The following is a 26,123-nucleotide window of genomic DNA, read 5'->3' on the forward strand; positions in this document are numbered from 1 at the left end:
TTGGTACTGAGATATATTCTGCACAGAGGGCTTCAAACTTTCATGCCTTCCTAACTTGAAGCATTATATATTTCCATATATTAACATACAATTATGCCTCTCTCCAATGAGAAACCCCTGCAGAACCGAGTTAGACTGGTGGAATTTAGTGATTTCTCAGATAACAAGAGCTTCACGTTTCTGCAAATTCTCATTTGCTGGTGAATTGCTGCTGCTGCTGCTGTGCTGCTGCTGTATGGCTGCAGCTTGCCTGATTGATCGATGGCTGCAATGGCACTTTTCCATCTGACATTCTCTCTCTCCCTCTCCCCCTTGCACTCTCTTCCCACTCACCCACCCCCCTTTTCTGTTGCTTAAACAGCAGCCCCAACTTTTGTGTGTTGCAAATATAAAAGGCAAACCATGTGATAGAGGGGCAGAAGAACAAAAGCATTTGGAAGTAACAAGACCTCATTTTAGCCCTCGATCTGGGGAGTCCAATAGAAGGGAAGGCACAGTGCATTTGCAAAAGGTAAGCAAGCATATCGCCAAAAGCTTTGGTTCAAACGCCAAATATTTCATGTGCTTAGTGTCACTCGTTGATTTTTTTGCAACCCAAGGTTATTTGAATATCTTCTTTGAAGCTTAATAAGCTTTGTTTTAAAGATAGATAACTCCAGTACCTACATCTTTTTTATTGTCAACATGTCTAAGGATGTTTGTGTGCAGTTAGGCAGCAACAGAGAACATCTTGGCTATCAATGGGTTATGTTAAATTTATGCCTTTAGACTGCTCTTCATTTGCACAAAACCATTATCTGACAGCAGATAATATTAGAAATATTAGAATTGCATGTGAGTTCCAAAAAGGATCAGGATACTCTCAGCACTGTCTCTATATGCCATCATAATGGGACTCTACAATCACAGGCTAAGCATCTGCTTTGAAAACAACGTTTACTTTTATTGCAACTTATAGATGTTGGTCATCTGCCAGTCATCTGATAGAATGCTTAGAATAATTGGAAACAATGGCAATATTTATTTCAGGCATTGTCTGTCATCCTTTACAGAGAATAGTTTTAGGTTTTGTATATGAGCATGTGTGCATGAGTGCAGAGGTAGGGTGGAGGTTATTTAAAAAAAAAAACTTCATTAAATGTCCTGGGAAGATTTGTCATACAGTATACACCACTGGTTATGGATTAGAAATAGATTTAATATGTATATGTGATTGGTTAAAGGGAGTAAGTAAATCCATTTTGTTTGTCTTGGCTGCAGAACAGAGGAGATATATTGAGCAGTCAGCTTACCCCTTCTGCACAACCATTAATGCAATGTGGATGCCTGTTGGCAGATCAAACTAGAGGATGCTCAACAAAAAAGCAGTTTAGAGGAATCATTTACCAGGTCTTTAGTGCCTGTCCTTAAGAGAAGTTTGTTCTATCTTAGAATCATGTTTTGATGGGCAGGAGATTAAGTGGTTCTTTTAAAGAAGAATTACCTTGCAAGATAAAAAGGTCGTGGGATTTTAGGATAAACCAATGTTAAAACATGAAATTAACAGAGACCTTAAAGTAAGATAAAATATGGAAAAATCCTCAAATATTATTTTATTAAAAATACAAACTACTACTAGATGCTGAGCTAAAATACGCAGTCAGAGATGAATACTTAAAGCTAACAAGCTTGACTGTGGGATTAAGAACATTGTCATTTATTTTTTTTAAAGGTTGCATTTGAATTTGAGAGATTTCTGGTTGTTAGCATGAAGAATGTGAGCAAATGTTTTTAGTATAATGCCAATTTTGGAATCAGCACGTTAAAAAAATTCAATGTACATATGAAAGATTATCTTACAAGTAACTTCCCAATCACTATCTGAAATGGCATGCTACATAGGAAATGCATCAGCCAGGGTCAGGCAAAAAATAGAGAAAAAATATACCCCAAATCACTTTAATAATGTGATTTTTTTTTCCCCATTTACAATTGGGACTCTATTCCTCCCTGATGGAAGGTAGCAGAAAATATAGTTATAAGAGGTGCAATATAGTTTCATTATCTCATTTCCAAAGAATTTCTTCTAGTTTCTTTGTCCTGGAACACCAGGCAACATCACTATTAAATCACATGATATGACCAAAACCCATATGCAAGATAATGACTGGGATTTAAGTGGATGCATGTTTGACAGCTTCCACCAAAGATTTACACAAGGAAGAACTTGGGATAACAAAGAACTTGGGTCACAATCAGTTTCCTTACATAGAGGAAAGGAGGCAGGGGGATTTTACCCAATTCTCTGGCTGTAATACATGCTAATGTAATCCAAGGGACTAGAGGGGGGAAAAACACTAACTCAAATCCTTAAGGCAGCTATTGTGGCTTCCTAACTGTCTGGCAAGGGCATTCTGAGTTTTAGATGAACATTTTTCTTGCTGTATGAAGACTGAACCTTGCAGCTCTTGTTTGCAAATAACTTTATATGATAGAAGATAGTGTCTTAAAAGAAAGAGAGAGAAAATGAGAGGTAATAAAAATTCTACTTACCAACAATAATACAACAGTACACAGCCTGCCAAAGAAATAGACTTCTTTCCATAAAGGTAAGACAAGATTTTCTATGATGATCATACCTATATTGATTTGCATTAGCAGCATTCTTCCCAGCTCTTCCTAGAGATGCAGCCAATCCTGAGAAGTCTGCTACTGCTACTCGAGAGGCAATCCTAGACCACAGTGATCCCAAGCACATTTTCATAGCCTTTTAAAGGGCATGCGCATGCACACACCCTACAGTTTATGTTGCTGAAATTTTGGGGCCCAAAATGCAACATTTTTAGAAGGAACAATTTTTAACTCAAGATAAAGTGCCCCATCATACTATAAACTTCACCAACTCCCTCGCATATTACCCAAATGTTCTTGACCTTAATCACATTATCCTCAGTCACCAAATAAATGCAGTATCCAACATTAATAAGATTTTCCAGTTTGGATCCAGAGAATTCCCAAATAACTATGTACAAAGGAATAGGAAATCTAGGGTTTAGATCTCATGGGAGCTCACTGTTGTAGCAACTTTCTCTCTACACACACAAACCTATTCCAAGATAGTTACAAAAGGTTGTTTGAATATTTTTTTTACTTTAAATATATAGTTGATCCTTTACAAAATGGTGTTTATTCCAAGTTAACAATACTTCACAACAAATTCTATTTTGTTATGTTAGTTATAATAATGCCATTACTTATATACATTTAAAATGCATGCGCTCCAAAATTTGCTACAGCATATTGGGTATACAAAGCAATTATAAGATGTGGATTTGTGGGGAGTTCAGGGAGAAGAAAAGTGGTCTGTGCTTTACAAATGCTACATTATACATTGGGGCTGTGCAGCACTTTGGATATGAAGGGAGAAATGGGATTCAGAGAAAAATGGAAGCACCCGCCAGAAATGCCTTAATCCAAACATGGCTACATAAGGCAGCCACTTTAGTTCAGGAAAGGTCCATCTGCTTTAAGGTGTTTCTGACAAATGCTACATCTCTCTGAATCACATGCCTCCCTTTGATTCCAAATTGCTGCACAACTCTACCGCACATGGCCATTTACACTTAAACTAATTTGCCAGTCCCACTTTTCTCATCTGCGATCACATTTATTCAAAGAAAGTGCCATGCATGCCTCATGAAATCAACTTCCTGACTGTCAACGCTTTCAATAGAGCTCTGGGGACCTATCTTTGGGGAATTCCACCTTGCATCCTAAGGAACAGATTTCCATTTTCTTCTTAATCTATCAGTGTACTCCACCACATCTTGAATGCAGGAAAGGATGACATCATCATCTCCTCACACCCAGCCCATTGCAAATGCGCTCACACAATGTTTTCCAACTCAGATTCAAAACTATAGTTTTAGGACATCAATAATCTTAAGCCCTTTAGTGTAGAGGATATCTACAGTTTCATTCCATTGTAATAAGATCCCTAGCTTCAGAGATGGGCTGCTGCTGGTTTGCATCAGTTTGGGCATACTGGTTGTTAAGATTCTGCACAGTTCGGCAAACCGGCAAATCCACCACTGGCTGGTCCCACCCCACCCCACCTCACCCTATCTCACCTTGCCCACCTTGGCTGGTGGCTAGAGTCACACCCGTACCCAGATACTCTCTGGCTCCTTTGCTTGCTTGCCCAGACCACATGGCCCAGCTGATCTCTGTGCCTCGCTGGCTCTGCTCACCACAGCTGACCACAAAGATAAGACACTCAGCCGAAGGCCGCCTCAAGGTGGATACAGTGAGGCTTGGCCACCTTTCAAGCCTGTCTCTCACCATCCTTCGCCTCAGGTTGGGGAATGAGCCAGGCCCTGGCCCTGCCTTCCCTGGGGCCTCCACCCACATGCCACCCACAAACCATTTGCCTCGGGTCAGGGAACACACCAGTCCCAGGCTCTGACCTTCCCTGGGGCCTCGGCCCACATGCCATCTGCTCGCCCTTTGCCTCGGGTCAGGGAATGTGCCAGTCCCTGGCTCTGGCTTTCCCCTGGGCCTTCACCCACATGTACGGTGAGGCTCAGTTGCCTTTTGGGCCCAGCTTTGGCTTCTGCGGGGCTTTCCAGGTGCGAGGCCTGACAGAAAATGCCTCTCCCAAGGGTTGCCCACTCACTCATCTGCCAGCCAGGCTGGCCTGGAAGCAGCATGTCTCCTTGTTGTGGGCTGGATGCGGGACCTGAGATGGAACAGAGGTTGAGCAGGGGGAAGCCCAGATCAGGTCCCAAAAGGTGGCCGATCCTCACCATGTCCCCCCACTAAGAATCTTGCAGCCGCCACATCTTTGCCAGCACGAGAATCCTGCAGCTGCCACCTCTTTGCCAGCATGAGAATCCTTCAGCCGCTGGTCTTTGCTGGTGCGAGAGTCCTGCAGCTGCCACCTCTTTGCTGACATGAGAATCCGCCAGCCACCGGTTGTTGCCCATGCGAAAAGCCTGCAGCAGCCGGTCTTTGCCGGCACGAGAAGCCTCCAGCCGCCACTCCTGGCTTGGTTCCAGCTGGCAAAGAGGGCTGCTGCAGGTCCTTTGCGCCAGCAAAAAGCAGCGGCTGCAGGATTCTCACGCTAGCAAAGACCAGTGGCTGCAGGATTCTCATGCTGGCAAAGAGGTGGTGGCTGCAGGATTCTCATGCTGAAAAAGAGTGGTGGCAGCTGCAGGCCAGTGTCTCAGGGCAGTGTCATGTGCCCAGCTGCACCAACAAAGGCCAGAAGTAGCCGCCCGTTGTTTCCTGCTGCAAAAATCTTTTTAAAAACCCTGACTGTCAGGCAGCAAGACCCAGCAAGAGATGAGCCATTGGAGAATCACTGTTGCTGCTGCTGCACAAGGATAAGTCTAAGACTTCAGCTACTGCTGCTTCAGCCTGCCTGCATCTTACCATGAGTGACATCGAGTTGGCCACACCCGCTCAGTCACATGATACCTCCCAGCCGTGCTCACCCAGTCTTTAGGATGATCCGATTGTTAAATTAGTTGGAACCCACCACTGTCTAACTCTGATGGGATACGGTGCTCACATACCTCTCTTCCCTCCAGGCACTGCTCTTTGGGCACTGTTCTGTGTTGTTGTTTCATCCTAGTCTGGCAAGCTGGCATGTTCTCTGCTGGTTGACAACTGCTACTTTTTTATAATCCCGTATTGATCTAGCAATGGCCTTTTAATTCAATGAAGTCTTTAGAAATTTATGCTTCATTCAATCCTTGCATCTCTTAGTGGGCACTGTTTTGATTTCTGCCCAAGCTGGGCAAAACATTCTCCCCATTTTACCTTTACCTACCCCAGTATAATAATGTATGCAAACCTTCATTACTCTTCCTAGGAAAGTTGCTACTTTTTGCCCACCTAGGAAACCGAATCATCAATTCTTTCTTCTTACAAGTTTTCCTGGACCTACAAAGGGTCTTAGAATCTAATGAGCAATGATAAGGAGAAAGGAAGGGATGTGAAGGCATCTGTTTATGGAAATCTCTGGCAAAGCATGATGCTAGCAAGGTGGAACAATTCCTCAGAAAAGAAAAAAGAAAAAAAAAGCAGGCATTGGTAAAGTGGTCTTTGTAGCCAGGGAGGCTTGTCTTTCTTGCATATATGAAAAGAGCAAGGAATGGGAACAACCAGTCAGATCTTGATCCCTGTGCCCAATGTTTTGCAACCCAAACCTGGAATTTTTGAAGACAGCATAGTTAAAAACCAGCCAGGAACAGCATAGGAACCAAATAGCTAAGCGGAATTTGAACCTGAAACATTTAAGATGACTTGGATTAGAAAACAGCTTTGGATCAATTTTAGAAACACAAACACCAGTGCACTTGACTAGACAGCCTTTTGGCTCTCTCTCACAATGGATCCTTCCACTGTAAGGAAAGGTTAATGGTGCAGTTAACAGAGGGAAGCATCTTTTCTTCATACTCAGCTCTTTCTCAAGCACGTTTCTGCTGGGGTGAGTTGTCCTCAAAACTGCAGAAGATTCAGAATCTAAGCTTTTTCTGTTTCATAATGAGCTAGAAATATGGGGAAAGTCAGACATCATGATCAGGCTGCCCTCTTTTCCTTTTCACACAGTCCAGGATTGACAATGGTGGAGTTGTTCTATTTATTCTTTCAAACAAAAGAGCTAGAAAAAAGGACAATGTTCCCCCTGCCTATGTCTTATGGTCCTGATCCAGATTGTATTACAGGTACTTTCAATAAAATAAATAAAATCTGAAATTGAAGCAGAATGGCCCATTCATACCTATCTTCCTGTCTGTCATTGATAGCTATCATTTCATATCTAATCTTAGTTCAGTGGGACTGAACATGGGATATAAGATGTAGTCTGGATCAGAAAGAATGACTGGCCTAAAATTACTCAGTAAGCAAAATGATAAACTGAGAAATTAGGACTTTTATTCTGATCCCCAGTCTAACCACCATGTTATCCTAGGCACCTGTCTTGCTTAGCTCTGAGGAAAGAATTTATTGTAGCAATTCTACTGCCTTTCTTACATAGACTATATATACAAAAATGCCCAGAAGCCTTTCTCTGGTGAACATGCAATTTTTTTTGCCCCAATGAATTTAATCTTACAATTGTTTATTGGTTGTGGAGACAGAAAATGTCCTTTCATAATTCATGAAAATGGGACATGAGGCCTTCATTTTCCATTTTCAATGTATATGAGGGGTCCAGGAAGAGAGAGAAAGGGTTTGGGGTGGGGGGATGAGAAAAACTTTTGTGAGGAAATGCTGGAGAGGGAAGCTGTATTAGTTTTCTGATGCTTGTGTTCTGAACTATACACAGCAAATCTGACTAGTAGGAGGAAAAAATGCAAAAGCCAAGATCAGCATCCTGCAGTTGCATTCAAAAAAAGTTACTTGATGTATGCACTTGATGTATGTACTCGATCAAAGGAAGATGGCCTTCCATTTGAGCACTGCAGTGTCATGCAGATGGTAGAAAAAAAATGGCATGAATAGGTATTCTGGATAATCTTTGCTTGAAAGGTTAAAAAGCTTCTGCTGCTACTATTAGTCAAAGTGGACACTATTGGGTTAACTAGAGAGTCCAAACCAGATAATGCCTTTTTGATGCCCTCTTGATGGGCTGCATCTTCAATTCCCAGAATTCCAAACTATCAGTGGTGAAAGAGCTTTCTCAGATTTTAATCCAAATGTATCAAGAGATGACCAAATAGAGTAAAAATGTATTAGACAATCTTCATTTTATATATTTCAGACTTCTCCTTTATCAAAGAATCAACCCATTACATAAGGATGGGTGTATGTCTAATCTGACAGAGAATAAGGGTTTGATTCAACCCGAGTAAAGCTTGTTCTAGCTTAGAAATATAAAAAAAATATCTGTCACATTTCAGCCTTTCCCCCAAATCTGTTTATATCCCAAACTCAATGAAAAAAATATACCTACATTAGATAGCTGTTATAAAATATCCCTACAGTGAATTTTATCCAGTAATAGGAAATTATAATTGAAGTTTAAAAAAAAGACAAAAAAGAAACAATAGTCAATAGTGGGAAGACATTTCAGAAACCAAAATAATAAGGATGTTCATCCAGTCTAGCAGGATTCTTCTAATAATGCAGTGAAATCTATTTATTGCTAGTCAGCTTAAGAGTTAAACCTTCCTACAAGGCATGGATTACCAACAAGCCATGTTCTATACAGAGGGAAAAATAATTTTAAGTGGAGTTTTCCTTTATTTCTTTAAGGCAAAAGCTGGCTTGGGTTCTGAAGCATAACTGAAAAACTAATAAACTTTAATGCTTCAGAACATTCTAATTGTTGTTATTTTAATTGATCATGTAGCATCCATTTTATTTCATAGATTTTATTTAGCTCTTGCTTTAAGAAAAATCCTGTGGCAGTGAATTCCATGGTGCTGCTTTAAAGATAAAGTGTTATATTTTACCAATATTCCGTAGATTGCTTCTTATGCCATTTATTATCCCCTCGGTTCTTGTAAGCTTAGAGATGGTTAAGGTACTAAATGGATATGAGGCCACAACACATTAATTTAATTGCCTTTAGGGACTAATGACTGCCTATGAGCTGTATGGTTAACTTTAATAACAAAATATAGTTGTGGTTTCTTCCCTGAATTTATTTGCTCAATTCCGTGCACACAATGATGCAGCCTAAGTGGAGGGCTTACTATTTTGCATACATCTAAAGGGAGAGAGTGTGTGATTCTGTCGCCTGGTCTGACTTACAATCAGCTGTTATTTCCTTTTTATATGTGTCAGTGTAGAACATATTAAAATTTCTCAGTAACAGCATGCATGGAATCTCTTTGATGCCCCACCTCTAACTTAACAGAACAATGAAACTAGGGTTGTAGTAAGCCTTTGAGCAGCTGGTTGTCTATATATTCTCTCTGTCCCTCCCCCCATACCTCTTTCTTTCCTTTCTTCTTTCTTTCTTTCTTTCTTTCTTTCTTTCTTTCTTTCTTTCTTTCTTTCTTTCTTTCTTTCTTTCTTTCTTTCTTTCTTTCTTTCTTTCTTTCTTCTCCTCCTCCTCCTCCTCCTCATAATTTAATTCAGTGTAGAATTTAGGAAGTACTGGCATTGGCACTTCTTTGCTGTATCAGCTCTCATGCCAGGCACTATCATGCTTAATAAATTACAAAGTCCAGGTAGCCTTTTTGTCTGATTATTCTCACCATTTGCCAATCAAAGTTCATGCTAATTGAGGAGACTATGAACCACCAGGAACAAGGTTGTTTTCGTATTATTTTAGTGGTATTGAAATTTAGTAATATTTTACCACCACCAGCAGCAGCAAAATTCAATCACAGGGATGAGGGAGTCTGCTAACAAGGTTTTCAGGCTTATTATAACAGAGACACAATCTGCATTGGTGTGGTAAGGTTGGAGCAGAAGGGGCCATACTGCCCTTTAGGACAAACAAGTTCAGCACTGGAGTTAACACCAAGTGTCTAGTTTGGCAAAGATTGAGCATTCCATGGCAGTGACATGCACATCACTGCCGCAACGATGAAGCTCTCTATGAATGGGATCTCCAAGGGTGCATTTGTATTCTTAATAGAAATAATACAGATGTATGGGTCTTTATCTACTTGCAATTAACTAGTCTTTCAAGGAAAATAGAGCTTGCATAGACTAAAAAGATGTAGCTGAAGTTACAGCAAAAAAGCAATTCTTTTTTCATTTTTTAAAATTCTTTTTTGCTCTAGAAGTGACTGGCAATGTCTATATGTGTAAGAGAGAGAAAGAAAGAGAGAGAGAGAGAGAAAGAGGGAGGAAGGGAGGAGGGAAGGAGGGGGAGAGGGGAGAAGAGGGAGGTTCTTCTTTATGACTGTATTAAAGTGCTATCAACCAGGTCTTGTGCTGATAAAAAAGTATGTTAGCCTAAACTGTGTTGTGCCCATTGCTGGTCCCTACTCTGTAAAAATGGCATGGCTGAGAAATGATGCAATCCTTATTTACTTATTAAAAGGCAAGATTGATGCTTCCATTGGCTTCACTTCCCCTCTCACTAACTGTCACCTGGTGTCAGGAAAACAGCCACCAATCATTGTGGGATAAGGCAAAGCGGAAATGGAAGGAGTTTAGGCCCAAGCTCAAAATGGCAGTTATTTACCTGTCACATTGCCTAACTAAGAAAGGGGCAGGCATTACGGAGAGGGCATCAGTTGAAGCAAGAGATTTCTTGACATCTTCTTTGGGCTTCTTATCAGTCAGTTGAGCTGCTTAGTGCTCTTGTGAAAGAATCTCTCAGAGACATTCTGGCTGATCAATAAATGGCATGTAGGTATTGGGTAAAATGAGGACGATTGAACTTTGTTCCCAGTAATGCTGCAAAAAAAAAAAAAAAATAGTGGTTCTGGAAGCAAGTTGTCACTAAGTCCAGGTCTGACCTCATGGATGTTGCTGAGAAACAAGATACTTTTAGAATTAGAAGATTACACATGAGGTTTGAAGACATATGGTCCAATAAAGTTAAGGTTTATATGGATTCCAAAAATTTATTTAAGAAAATTTGTGTGGCTGCCCACTCTCTTTCAGGGACTTTGGGTGTTTTACAAAAATAAAAAACCAATATACAAACAACAAAAACAATAATGCTCAACCCCAACAATCAATCAGATAAGTCACTTTAGGTTCCTCTGGCCCATTGGCAAAATCAAGTCTTTAGGGCATTGTGAAAGAATGTCAAAGTGGGGGCCAATCTAATCTCTACATTTCATGAATTTTCAGAGCCTATCAATAAATAAACTTCTCTCTCCCTCTGCTATTCAGTTCATACTATAGTAAGGGGCAAATGAGGAAGAGCAGAGAAAGAGGTTTCTTTGTTGACCTATCTACCCCCTCCTCATCTTTAAAAATCTATCTATATCTATATCTATATCTATATCTATATCTATATCTATATCTATATCTATATCTATACCTATCCATCCATCTATCCATCCATTATCATCTATATCTTTCCTGCTATGCTGTCAAGGTAGTCCTTCCCACTATGCCTGCATTTCCAATCAAGTGTTCTCCACAATGAGTTGGGGATTATGGAGGCATTAACTGAGCATGAATTAGACTGGAAATTTGTTCTTGGCAATGCAAATGTTAATGGTTGTACTTTTGATAGTTAGGATTCACAGAATTTGTATCAGGAAATATTTTTAAATGGGAATTCTTCTCTTTTTATCCTTGATTTTAATTTGAAAAGGAAAATTTTATATTAAATATGTTTACTTCCTCTGTGTAGTCTGTGTATATTGATTATTACACTCTTGCTTCTTTAAAAAATCTGGTTCCATATTTTAAAAAAGTTGCTCAGTAACATCAGTGTTTCCTAATTGTTCTACAAGCTTATAAATTTTAATTAAAATTAGTCAGTTTCCAGTCACCTAGAAACCTATTCAAAGATTTTTTTGGCAACATGTGTGGTTAGTGAACAGAGAGTGGGGAAGTGAGAGTTACTGTTTTCTTCAATAGAGACGACTTTCACCACTCTCCCCAGTTCACATGTTACCAAATAGTAATCAATCTTCTGAATTGCTAGAACTCTTTTTCATGCAGTCTGATTGTTAACCAAAGGGGAAAGGCTGAAGGCTATGGGAACAATTGGATGTGATTAGGAAACTCAATTCTCTGCAGTATATCTCACACATGAAGGCAGATTCAGCTTGATTAATCTTTACCCAGTGTGAAAAAACAACAATCCCTGGGTTCAAGTTTTTCTAAAGCATCAAATAAATACTAATTCCTCATTTTGTAAAAATTATAAATTCTAGCAGAATCTTCACTCCCCCAGGTAATTAGAATTTAAAGGTACTTTGTGAATCAGATTAGAATTTAAAATAATAGCATTTTAGTATTTTATAATAGCAAAGTTGGAGATGTAGGAAAGCCAAACTTTATTCACCAAATTTAAAAAGACATCCAGCCTTCAGAAGTTATGTTCTATTTTCAGATTGTAGAAGATAAAGCTTCTGTAGTTTGAAAATTTATTTTTAAGGACCATATTATAGCATGCTTCAACCCAATAAGCAGATGTACAATATAAGGACTAGGTGATGGTACACTCAAGACTATACATCTATACAATAATTATCATAAAACTTGTGGTAGACCATAATTTATGACAATCTTGCACAGATTTTTTCATGGCTTCAGTAACTGATTTAAATCTGATAGGATAAGGGCATACTTATCAGACTAGCATTGATTTCAAGAAAATGTATAGGAATAGGATAGTTATTGCAGAATCTACATGCTAGAGGAGTCCCCTAACCTGAGTCTCCAATAGAAGCAATGCTGCCATTGAGATTTCCATGTGGAATATGGAAATCATATCAAATATGCCAAAAAACACCAGCTGAGTGACTTTGAACTAGTCACTCTTTGTCTGCCCAACCTATTTCACAGGTTGTTGTAACAAAAACAGGAAGAGGAAGGAGTATCACGTATGTTTACCACCTTGCATTACTTGTAAAATAATGAAAGCAGGATAAAATATGTGAAATATGTGAAAACTTTGAACCTATATTTCCCACATGCAGTTGTATGTCTAAGTTCCACCTCCCCACCTCACTCATTTGGGATATGATTTCAGCAAAATGGCGGAGTTCATGCTTTGCAGCAAAACACACACACACACACACACCAGGTTAAATCTCTGGCATTGCCAACCTGATAGAGAAACCCCCATCTAAATTCCCACCACACTAAACTGTGCTGGACAAGGACTTGTGGTCTGACACAAGTAGAGCACAAGCAGCTTCCTTGATTTCAAACAGAGTTTGCAAAGAATTTTTTCTGCCTTCTTAGTTCTTTCATTTTAGGAGTAGAGTAGAATAATTGTCCAGGTATGATTGGACACACAAGGAATTTGTTCCAGTGTAATATCATAATACCACCAATAAGAGAAGGTAGTGGAAAAAATGAGAGGGATGATTCTGATATTCACTTTTCTACTAAATGTTTTAATCTTATCCTTCCTACAAAGATCCTGATTCAGTACCTAGATCCATTCTTTCTGCTACACACTCATTTTCTATCTTCAAAACAACTGCACTGTGAAGGACAAAGGCTATTGACAAATTTAAAATGGGATTTGACATTTAGGTGTCCCAACTCCTTCTTTTTGACCATGAAGAGAGACAAAATAAGTTTACTAATAACAAGTATCAAATTAAGATACCACATTTGACCCTATTTTTCCTGGAGATAACTATGAGGGGGTTATGAAAGATGTGAAGTGAATAATCAGCAGGGCATAGTTTATCCCAAAGTACCTCATGAAGATGAAATCATAGTCCCTGCACCCAGGCCTAAGAGTTGCTCACTAGAATTTAGCAAAATGGCTTCAAATAAAATGCTGGCTTCAAGGAAAATACTCCCCCCCCCTTAAACTTCCTGAAGAAAGGATTGCAGGTGGATTCTATCTTTATGTTGGAAATACTCAATAGCCATGACAGGACAGCATAAAGACACAGGCCAAAAGACCCACCCTTCAGTTGTAGAGAATTTAATCAGATTTCATGCTTAAGCAGAATATTGTTTATACAATTCTAGATTAGTGTTCATAAATTGTAGGCCAAATTTTCAACAGGCTTAAAGCAATTTGGGGTATGTTGTAGCCAGTTTTCCATACATCTCCATCAGAGAACATCAAACTCCAAGTGTTGAATTTGGTATCCATACAAAATTGTGTCAGAGTGAGGAGTGACCCTTTGTTATTTGTTTGGAAGTATACTTTATATTGCCTCTATTTTCTCCTCTTTACCTCTGAATGAACTGAATGAGCTGCTTTATAATTTCATTGGGCATTTTACAATTGGGCTATAAAATTAGTTTCAGACGTGCTCAAATCCTTGCCCAAACAATCATCAACAATACATAAATTTTTCAATAAGGAAAAAAGAAAAAGAAAAGGAAGAGAGAAATAAATGTAATTTTTATTTAGTGGCAAAGGACAAAATCTATTTAGTGTACCTTTTGCTCTTTCCAAAAGACAATCATGGGAAATATATGAAGATTCATCTGACTCCTATTGTGTCTATTCCAGGCTGATAAAGTGTAAATAAATGAAAGGTGGGATTCTCTTATATGTTGCATCAATTAAATGGCTGCGTGGAGTCTTTTTTATTCATATGGGATGCATTTTATCATGAATTTAATTTTGGATTTTGGTCGAAAGATATACTTGCTCTCAAAAATCACTAACATGTAATGTGTAGGTATGTGACTGTGTAGGAGATATATATGTAGTATATGGGTGGATGGTATTCAGGTATATGTGTATTCCATGTATGTATATAGGTATATGATGACTTACATATTTCTGGGTCTACATGCACTCTTGTGACTGAACTGTCCCTTCAAGAACTGTTTTGATTGCAATATAGCCCTTTTGGCTTCATGCAGAAACAATTGCATGTAGTTATGGCAATGTGGACATGGATTCAATTAACCCAAATGTAGGAGCTCAGCAGGAAAACATGAGTTGCTTTGCACACCAGACTCTCTGCTGGATTGGTTTCCTTTCTTGATAAGCACCTTAATAGATCCTTACTGAGAGAGACACCTGCATGACTTCAAAACTTCCTGCCGTTCAGATTTGGCAAGCAAAAATGGGCTGCCTGTTCTGATTCAAGCAGAAATAACAGTGATGTCAAAAGCTACATGCATTTATAGGTTTCCTTCATGCCCTAAAACAGCACTGAAAAAAACATGTTGTGCTATGGAGGAAGAAAAATAAATTAGAAGATCTCTGTCCAATCATATGTATGTTAAATAAATCTGAGTGTCAATTTCAATTTCTAACTCATGCCTTACATTTAGGTGTTTAATGTATCCCTGAAACTATTTTCAAGAAAAGAAAATGTAATATCATAGATATAATGATGATGTAAAGGAAAAACTGAATTTAGTAATCTTGGAGCCAGCATTCTCTGCCAAGTTGTTTATTGAGTTGGGACTTGATGTGAAGCCAAAACTCACTCTACCAAAAGCACTTTATTGTGTTACAAGTTTGTGGTTGAATCAAAGCCATTTCTACAGTTAGTATACATCAAATATTTATTAAGTTTATTGCATCTTCCTTTGAATCTACAGGTAAACAATTGAGCTCCAAAAGGACAACTTGAAATTGTACAGCCAGAATGATTGTGTAATCTTTTTTTTTTAAGAAAACAAGTTTTATTCAGTTTTCCACATTTTAACATCTCTTTTTAGAGAACAGCATGATTACAGGTTTCACATATACATATAAATATGACCATAGTTACATATTCAATTTTTATATTCAATTTCTTACCTTAACGATGCTTTTGTACATTTTCTATTTTGTTATATTATTCCAAATGCTTATCTCATTATTTAATTCACATATATTAACTTCACAATTATTATACTTTAGTACTTTTAACTGTCACATTTGTACCATCCTCTTAAGTTCTAATTAATAACACTCCTTCTATAAATTGGTTTCCCCCCTAAAATATCAGTTTAAGTGCACTACCTCTAAGTTACATATTCATTAATTATCTCCCCTTTTAAATCTCATTAAATGTTTAATATTTTATTACCTAAAACATTAAAATTAATAGTCCCCTTTAAGACTACATAATATATATAAATCAGATTCTGCATGGTTTCCCCTTTTTAATTTCAGAAAGTTTATCTACAATTTCAGAAAGAGCAAAGAGACATATAAATCTACTCATTTAATCCTAAAACCTGATGTTAATTGCATTTCAGCTCTTCTCCTATATCATTCCCTTTATCTCAGTATATTTCAATATATTTAATTAACATATTCTATTATGTATTACAATTATCTCTATACATAAAGGAAAAGAGCATTGACAAAAAAAATAACAATTCTATTTTCCATCTTGTCAATCTATATGTCCCCGTTTCACAACTACAAATTTATTTATGTTACTCCCCAGCACCTTTCAGAATCCCCTCTCCAAGTATCATTCAGCCATTATCTCTATGTCTAATTAAACAATTTCCATTTTTTTAGAATTCCCATATTTGGTTCTTAAATCTTGTTTCTTTTCCCTTCCTTCCCCTAATATTTTCTCTTTTATTCATTCAATCCAGTTTTTAACCCCCTCTCTGTTTATAACTCCCTTCCGCCTTTTGAATTTCTGCTGACTCTTTTTCCCTTTTTTAATTTTCTGGATACTTCCCTCTTTATTCAATTCCCCAAATCTCCGATATTTATTTCCAACTCTTTTCCTCTTTCTTTCCAGATTTCTTTGTTCTCGATGGTAGTTAAAGATGGCTCCTTCTGAGGTTTGCTCCACCTCCTCTTCTGTCCTTTGTCTTTGTTGTTCATGTTCTGCAATTGCATCTTCAAATTTTTTAAAAACAAAGCCCAGAGTTTCACCTCATTCTTGTAATGTTTCTTTCTTGTTTCTAAGTTCCATTTTTAATGCCTGAAGAGATATTGCCATTTTACAGCTTTCTAGTTAGTCCAAATAGTGTCTTTAAAATTAATTTCTAACAGTCCGCTTTTATTTTCTTCCTCTCAAATTTTAATCCTCAGCTAATCCAATGCCAAATCCACATCAGAATCAACAATTAATCCAAGGGCAGAATCTCCCTGTTTCTTTCTTTGTTTCAATGTTTCAATTTTCCAAAGTTCTTATTTTGTATCAATTTTCCTTGTATTTTTAAAAGAAAACAAGTTAGGTTTAACTCAGATGGCACTCTTTGTTCTGACAAGTCCATACGTTCTCTTTTCTTCTTCCTTCCCGATTATTCAGAGCTTTTTAAACCACAATCTTTCAAAAAGGTCAAATCCAATTGATATTAAATTTTGTCTTTAACAATCTATAGTTCAGCTTTATCAGTGCCTATGTAAAAACAAAATATACTTATCCAAGTTGATTAGATGATTCCTCCTCCAGCTTCTACCTCTCTCGGTTTGAAGCTCTGCCACTGTCAAAGGCAATTCACACCTTTTTTTTCTCTTTCAATTCGCTGCTTTAAATCCTTTCTTAAAAATTATTTGAAATGTTAATCCTGGGGGTATCTTCCATTTAATTATACTGTCCTGTTCCTTCTGCTGTTCGCTTCTTTCACTGTCTCCTGCACAATCTTATTCCAGTCCAATTTTCCCCTTCAGGGTGGCCAATTTAGACCACCACTTCAGGCGTCTTCGGGAGGGAGTAATTGCCAAGCCGGGGAGGAGATTTGCGACTCCCCTCTATGCAGCTGATGGTCTCCCCTTCCTCCGCCACCCCTATGAGGCGGCTTCTGCCCCAAATCCAAAGGATTGGGGCTTGCCGACACCGAAGCATGGACCAAAGCTGCACATGATCGCGATCAGTGGTCCATCTTCAGGGAAGCTCAAAACCGGAAGCAACCGATTGTGTAATCTTCATTGTCCCAGATAGATATGATGGAAGAGGTCATCCACTAGTTTTGTAGTTTGAAATGAATTTCCAGTCTTCCATTATATGCAAAACATCATGTCCCACTGTACCTACAATTTGTTCAATAAAAATTACTCCCTCCCGAAGACGCCTGAAGTGGTGGTCTAAATTGGCCACCCTGAAGGGGAAAATTGGACTGGAATAAGATTGTGCAGGAGACAGTGAAAGAAGCGAACAGCAGAAGGAACAGGACAGTATAATTAAATGGAAGATACCCCCAGGAAGATACCCCCAGGATTAACATTTCAAATAATTTTTAAGAAAGGATTTAAAGCAGCGAATTGAAAGAGAAAAAAAAGGTGTGAATTGCCTTTGACAGTGGCACATGATCGCGATCAGTGGTCCATCTTCAGGGAAGCTCAAAACTGGAAGCAACCGATTGTGTAATCTTCATTGTCCCAGATAGATATGATGGAAGAGGTCATCCACTAGTTTTGTAGTTTGAAATGAATTTCCAGTCTTCCATTATATGCAAAACATCATGTCCCACTGTACCTACAATTTGTTCAATAAAAATAACATCAACAATAAAATTATAAGGGGCAAAAGACTACCTTAGTAATAAATAAATAAGCCCGCTTCATTTTAAAAATTAGTTTCATTTAATTAAACAAAAAAAAAAAAAACCAAGCATATAATAGGCATAATAACATCATATGATTTTCAGAATATATGTTAAAAAATCAGGAAAATTATATAATAAAGAAAATAGTTCCAAGAGTTACTCATTGCTCAAATGTCTTCTTGTTCAATATTTTTGAAACATGTTTTAAATATGAGAGACAGTGATTCCTAATAGGACAATTAGCCCTCTATATTTGTAAGGGAAAGTAAGTAAGAGGTTGCCTGTGAGGCATGCCCTCTTTCCTGGTATTTTGATGTTTAGATTATGTATGTGTGTCAATTTATAAAGGAGGCCTATAAATATACAGCTGTATGAGCATAGAGGAGTACATAAAGTAATTAAGCCAAACTTTAAAGAAAACCATACATTGGTAATAGTTGTTTGTCATTTAGCTGGAGATTGTGGAAATTGAAGTCCATCTTTTGGGCATGTAACAAAAGACTGCAGAAGGTGGCCTAGGGGAGCTGAATGATTATTTTTGCAAAGATCATCATTGGGCTGCATTATTATGATTCATCACTCAGTCAACCAGATGTTCAGACTGGATTTGGCATTTTTGTCTGCCCATCGAGTCCTTCCCAAGGACCTGTGATAGGAAGATGTGGATGTTTGATGGTGTTACAGATATCATGGCAGGATGTAAGTCAGGGGGTCAAACTCAATTTCAATGAGGGTCACATCAAGATAGCGTTTGACCTTGGGGGGCCAGGGTGGGTGTGGCCAGGGTGGGCAGGGCCAGCTCAACATCACTTATGTTGGGGGCGCTTCTGGTGGTCCAAGTGCTCTGTCAGCGAAAATGGGCTCCTGAAACCCTCTGCCAGTGAAAAAGGAGCTCAGGAGGGCCACACGCAGCTCTCCCAAGCTCCATTTTTTTCTGGCAGAAGCACCGCAGGCCAGTCCTTTACTGTTTGCAGGTTGGCCCCGTGGGTCAGATCTAAGCACTCTGCAGGCCATATTTGGCTCACGGGCCTTGAGTTTGACACCTGATGTAAGCTGTTCCAAGTAAAGCTGCTTTTTGCAATTGACTGACGTGAATTTATCAATGCCAATGGTGTCCAAGTGGTGCGCCAATTGTTTTGGGATTTCAGCCAAGGCATCTACATTTGCTTTCTTTTGCCACAGTTCTATTTCTATTTGCAGGTCTTCATATTTTGTTGTCTTTTCCAGTTTTTTTCTCTTATCTTCTGCTGTCTCTAGATATGGCCACATCCTACCAGTATTATTTTCATTACTATTGTAATATATAAAATGAAAACAAGAAATATTACCACAGCATACAAAACAATATATATAAACGGAAAAAAGTGAAAGGAAAACTATTATAATACATGGTGACAGCATATATCCTGGGAGTCATAGTGGCACAGTGGTTAGATTGGTCTGCCCACAGCCTGGAGTTCAATCCTGACTGGCTCAAGGTTGAGTCACCATTCCATCCTTCCAAGGTTACTAAAATGAGGACCCAGATTGTTGGGGGCAATATGCCAGCACAGAGAGTGCTATAAAGCAATATGGAGTGATATATAAATCTAAGTGCTAGTGCTATTGTTATATATTAAACCTTATTAAACATGCATGAAGTAACATTGGTCAGTCTTTCCATTAATTCAAGGAAACAGCCAATTCAAAGCCCAACTTTTCAAGTAAGGAGTAGCAGTAGTTTTTCAGTAAAAGCACAATCAGTCCTGTTCAATATTCTTTGGTCTGACACTTTCCCTACTTAATTATTTAGAACATTTTAAAATAGCTTTGGAAAAAGTTTCAGAAATGGTAGAAGCTGCTGCTATTGCTTTTTTCTTTCTTATCTCTCCACACTTTGCAGCCTTTTTGGTTTTCCATGATTCTAGGGGGGGAAAAATACAACCACAGGCAAAATTCCCCCATAGGTGTTTCAATGGGATTTAATTAAGGTGTGGGAAGCCATGTAACCTGCAGAGTGCTATAGTGAAGGTACAATATGGAAGACAGAAGAGTGTCTTCAGTCATCTCATAAGGAACAGAAGTGCTAGAATAACATATTCTTTTTCTTGGTAGCTGGAATAGTTTTCCCATCAAACTGAATGAGAAGCAGAGATGGAGGGGTAGAAAATTGGTATAGCATTAGCTTTCACTAAGTTGCTGGCAACCTGCATTTCCAACACTTTACTGAGCCAATTTAATTATGACTCAACCGTTGAGTAGGATGTCTGCAAGGGTAATGCTACAGCTTAGGTTTTTACTTCTTGATGGCTTCCTGGTGCTACACACTTCCCCAAACTTTTTCAGTTGAGTGGAAAGATGGCTTTGCAGCTTTCTCTCACATGAGAACAGTTTGAAAACAAATTACTATGAAAATGCTCAGCAAGCTAAGGATAAGGATAAGGTGAATTGCTAGTTCAGTATTGTGCAGTTGGCTGAAAGAAACACAATTTAATTTACCCAGATACAATAGCATTTCTGGAATGGCTTTGGTGAAGACTGTGTAGGTACCTTGTTTTTCTCTGCACGTCAGTTTGTATACTAAACCGTATTATTTCTAAGAACTGACCTCATGTTCACAGAGAAATTAACTTTGTGAACAGAATTTATGTACTTTTTTTCTCTTCCTACTGGAATGTCCAACTTCTAGATTTCTGTTGGAAAGAAAATGAGTCACTTAACTCTTCATGTTGCTTTCCTTGACGGAGATAAAGAATGTGGGGGAGATACCAAGCAGATGGAACAGAGGATGTAGCTCTGTCCTTGAATAATGAAATGATAGCTCTTATATGCTAATGGAAAGGAACATAATAAGTTTAGTAGATGAATGGTAGCTACAAAATCAGATCTCTTGTTGATTTATCAAGTGGCTCATGTCTCACCAGATACACATTTACAATTACCCCTCTTTGAATAAACATAAAGTGTGTATCTTTTCAGCTTTCAGATTTTCAAAAATCAATTTTTGCAACTTGAAATTATCTATATTTCTAGCCCCATCATTTTATAGATTTTCAGCATTTATATTTTAACTAGTATATTCTTTTAAAGCAATCTGGAATGAGTTTTATGGTTCTTTTTAAATAGCAGCTACATTTATTGAATATTTCATAATTATTAAGGCCTGATGTGTTTACATAATTATTTGACTGGGTTTGAATAAATTAAGGGAGTTAATAATAGCTGTTCTTTTCTCTCGGGTGAAAAAATTAATTTTCTCATGGGTGCATATGAAAATAATGAGTCATATTTACAGTTAAGATCAAGATTTTCATCAGATTATGCCTTTATGAATGATTTTTTTTAATTTTCTTATAGCTTTATCTTTCTTATAGGTATACTTTTTTCATACATATATTTCCTACTTAATGGATCACATATATCATTAGTGTGTTCACATACAGATATGTGTAGCCTATTTGCATGTGCTGATGTAAAATCTATTTTCACCTTGCAAATATTATTACATCCACTAATTCCATATATCCCAGTACATTTTAATGGGCAACAGCATGAGCAGGGCTGTAACCTATAGAAACAAATATATGGCCGAGGAACTCATGCTTTTGTAATGACAAGGCAACCCAACCAGGAAAGGGAAGAATTCAATTTCTCTTGCTCTTGAAGCCAAACCAGCAACTCTGATGAAACACTGTCTTGATCTAAACCTTAGGATAGGGCTTTTATTATGACATGTAGATATACAAGCATTTACATTTAGAAACCGCAAATGCCTTGCTAATTTTCATTAAGCTGGACCCAGTGGATAGATTTCATCACCTAAAAACAATTCTTCAGGATTAAAAGTTAAAATCCTCACCATTATAATATCAATAGAAGAGGCCTTAAGCATGGTTTGACCCTTATTTTCATTATATGTAATTTGGGACATTGGTTACTCCATAAGTGTTTCTTGGACCAGATCAGCCCTTTGTAATTTATGCTTATTCGCCTCTTGAGACCATTGTGCTGTTTTCAAGGAGTGTAACTTATTTATTTTTATTCCAGCTATGAAGGGGATGTTTTGATGGATTATAACCTCAGCAAATGTCTAACCCCAAACCAGCAATGACAACTCGGAGACTTAAAACAGACCCTCTGCTTTCTTGGCAAAAGACTGTCCCTCAGTCTTTAGAGGGCTTCTGATACTCTATCTCCCTCTACTGGTACTCCTAAGACATTCTCCAAGGATGGGAAATCATGTTATTGCCGTTTCAATTTCCATGCTGTCCCTTCTGGTGATAATGGGCGATACAGGCAGTAAAAAGGATAGTACCTTTATGATTGATACGGACCCAGGGCGATGTATGAGGCATCACTATGTTGATTCTATCAGCCATCCTTTATACAAATGCAGCTCAAAGGTAAGTGTTGCTGGAAACTTCTCAAGCTTCGTGAAATTATTACAAGCACTACCAAACTTGTAAGGAACGACAATTACATTTTCTAAAACCAAATATTGGCTTAATACATAACTGTTTATAAAACAATATTTCACAACTATAAACTTTTACATGTGCCACCTACAGAAAGGGAAATCGTAAGACCACACTGTAGGTCAAATGACTCAACTGATATGCTGCATATTGCAAAAATTAAGTAATTTATTATGGCAAATTAAGAATGGTGCATTTTGATCAGATACAAAATCTCTCACTTCACAGAATCTAATACAAATTCAGATTCTAGAGTAGCATTGGCCTTGTAGTCAAGGTTTATGTTTGAGTGAAAGAATTATAACAGTGAAGAGTTCCTTAATATATACTTAATTTAAGTAAAATTATAGCAGTTGAATCCCCCTACATTGTTAAGGAATCCACTAAATTAGTCTAAATTTTCAGCCATCTGTATGTGCTATGGAGCAAAATAAGACCATATTTGAAGTACAATTGTGCATTGGTGAACATGTAATCGCTAAACTGAAATTTGAAAAAAAGGAAAAACAGGTTAAATAATGTATGATAAGGCAGGCTATGAATTTTGTTTTTAATATACAGATGGACCAAAGGAAAAATATGTGATTGAAAGGATTTAAATTTAGGCTGTTATAATCTTAAAGAGAATTTTTCTAAAATAATGTGGGATTGGGATATATCACAAGAGAAATTGTCTAAAATGTATAACAACGCTTCAAATTCAAATTGGAAATGTGAACAACAAGGGACATTTCATCATGTTTGGTGGACATGTAAAAAAGCTAGAAAGTTTTGGATTCAAATATACACATTGATGCAGAGGATTTTAAAGATATACAATTCAGATCAGAAGTCTTTTTTGGGGGATTGATGGAGAAACTGCTGGAAAAAAGTCATGGAACTTTGCTTTTGTACGTGATAACAGCAGTGAGATTATTGTATGCACAAAGATGGAAAAATTGTCCACAACAGAGGAATGATTAGCGAAGATGATGGAAATTTCTGAGATGATCAAATTGCTTTTTTGATTTAGAGAAAAGACAATATCTATGTTTATTGTTAACTGAAAATCCTTTATGGATTTTTTGCGTAGAGCAGAAATAAAATGTTTGGTTAAACCACTAGAAACCATTCCTCTTTAGGCACAAAAGCTGGACTGGTGACTTTGTGCCTCTCATTCAGCCCAGCTCACCTCACAGAGTGGTTGTTGAGGGGGGAAAGGAAGAGAAAGGGATGTTTGCCACCTTGAGTTGTTTATACAAATGATAAAGGCAGAATATAAATACAAATAAACAAATAAACAATCAAACAAATAATGGTTTTATGATTACAGGATAGATTATGGAAAGAAAAGAGCAATGGTGTAATCCTGGAGTCAGAGGGAAATTTATCATTGTACTTATAACAGCTGTAAAGATCAGAAACTACTTCTTTGTGTGTTTTCTTTTCTATTTTTTTCCTTTTTTGCACTTTTCTTTTTTCTTTTTTTTTCTTCTTACTTCATTTTGATTTGCGTTAATTTTCATCTTTCTTTTTAAAACTTTTCATGAAATTATATTAAAACTGAAGAGTTATCACTGCAGAAATACGGTGCATGGTTAGGAGAGAGGGGGGAAGGAGGGAGGGAGAATATGAATATCAGTTACTCCAAAATGTTAGAAAATACTACCCACAATGACAGTAAATTTACTTTACTCCAAGATTGGGTTAATCCAATCATTAGACCAAAGTGATTACTTCAGATGCAAGAGAACAAGAGTTTCTCCTGAACGTTATAAATGTTTTCCACTGTGGAAAACAGAGCAATATATATTACATAATCTACTCTGCCCCTTGATCAATTTGTCTGTTATTTGAGAACTCTCTCCTATTATATGAACTTCTTTATGAACTGAAGTTGATTGAAATGTTAGTTCAGCTTCTTTCTCCAAATAAAGTGTACAGAAGCACACATCTTTACATCACTTCAGGTGATAAAAGATCATTTTGTGATGATCTTGCATAACATCAAAACATCTCTGCAATTAACCTAATTCTCTTTCTCTGTGGCATGCTGTCCCATCATTCTGAAGCCTCTCTGGTTGCTCATGAATACTGATTAGAAAAAAACACCCTTCCAGACAGTTCCTCATAAATTTCCCCTCAAAATTCATTTAAATGTGAAAAGTCAAGAGAAACATACCTTTCAATATATACTATATGCAGTATACATAGTGAGAACTCCATCAGCTTTGTTCTCCTTTTGAAAGACATGCCTTTATTAAATTGAATGGGAGTGATTAAAAATACACTGAAAATATTGCATATGCTTATATAGTTAATACAATATGCAATGTCCATGATATAACATTTAGGGTATGGCTATTTATATGTGCAAGGAGGACTACTGTAAGTTTTATACAGACTTTAAAATGACTCAACAACATATATATGACTTCACCTGTTTATGAATCATACAGTTCTGAGCCACACATTTTCTACTGGTATTATATGTTGCACTTTTTAGGGCTGATTCTTCTCTTCTGATCTTTTGGTCTCCTTCCTTTATAGATGGTGCTGCTGGCTCGCTGTGAGGGACAGTGCACTCAAACATCACGCTCAGAGCCAATGGTGTCCTTCAGCACAGTTCTGAAACAGCCTTTCCGATCCACATGTCATTGCTGCCGGCCACAGACTTCTAAATTGAAGGCCATGCGCTTGCGCTGCTCTGGTGGTATGAGACTTACTGCCACCTACCGCTACATCCTCTCGTGTCACTGTGAGGAATGCAACTCTTAGGGGCAAATCTACTGTAGCAAAAAGACAGGAAATAGAAATGCTCTTCAGCAGAATTTCCAGAAGCCGAAACAGCTAGGGACAATCTTCCAATGGTTTGCTATTGCAACAACCAGGAATATTAGAATGGCTTTCATTGGAGAAAAGGAGCCACATGGATACATGGGGTTTGTACCAAACAATACAACATGTATAATTGCACATTGTTGCTGAAGATGTAATCATTTGTGATGGTGAGGAATGGGAACATACGTTGTTAGAAATCTCTTATTCAGGTTCTTGGGGTCATTTTTCTATGTCAGTAATTCTTTAATATTGATTAAGGTCAACTTAAGAATTATAGTTATTGGTTTGAATGTTCAGCCAGAAACACAAAAGGACCAGGGACATAGAAAATGCATACAGTGGATGCTATTATGTCAAAAACAATTCATTCTACAAGAAAACAAAGACCCCTTTCCTGTACACAGAAGCCTACTGTGTCTTTTAAACATATTCTTTAGTTTATACTGGCCATGAAAAGAGACTGTATTGAATAGTAAAAGATATATTTTATATGGTGTGGCAGCAGCTGGACAAGTTATTGTGATTTAGGTGTAGTTACAAAATAAATAGTAGAAAATTTATGGAACTACCAGTGTGGCTTTTCCAGTGTTGGGAAAGTATATTTACAGTCAAAAATTGAAATCTGGAAAACAATCTGCTCCTCCTTCTCCTCCTTTCTCTTTTCTCTCTTCTCCCTTCTCCCTTCCCCTTCCCCTTTGGCCAGTATTATAATATTAATCTAAATCTACCAAAATAATAATACTTGGTTTTGCTTTCATTTATTTGTAAAAACAAGTTTAAATAAAGATATATCTTAAATGTACTGGTATGTATCGCTCAGAAAAGGTAGTA

At 37.6% G+C, this 26,123-nt stretch overlaps 1 protein-coding gene across 1 annotated transcript; it reads left to right on the top strand.

Annotated features, from left to right (window-relative positions):
- Positions 1-256: 256 nt before the first annotated feature.
- NDP (norrin cystine knot growth factor NDP) lies at positions 257-26,094 on the top strand. Its single transcript, XM_026673963.2, has 3 exons — positions 257-511; positions 22,045-22,400; positions 25,002-26,094. Exons 2-3 carry the CDS (start codon positions 22,227-22,229, stop codon positions 25,227-25,229), a joined length of 402 nt encoding a protein of 133 aa, XP_026529748.1. The 5' UTR covers positions 257-511; positions 22,045-22,226; the 3' UTR covers positions 25,230-26,094.
- The last annotated feature ends 29 nt before the right edge of the window (positions 26,095-26,123 follow it).

The sequence above is a fragment of the Notechis scutatus genome, chromosome 5, assembly GCF_049901735.1.
Source record: "Notechis scutatus isolate UNSWTSFEM ecotype Mainland chromosome 5, rNotScu1.2, whole genome shotgun sequence".
Taxonomy (NCBI): Eukaryota; Metazoa; Chordata; class Lepidosauria; order Squamata; family Elapidae; genus Notechis; species Notechis scutatus.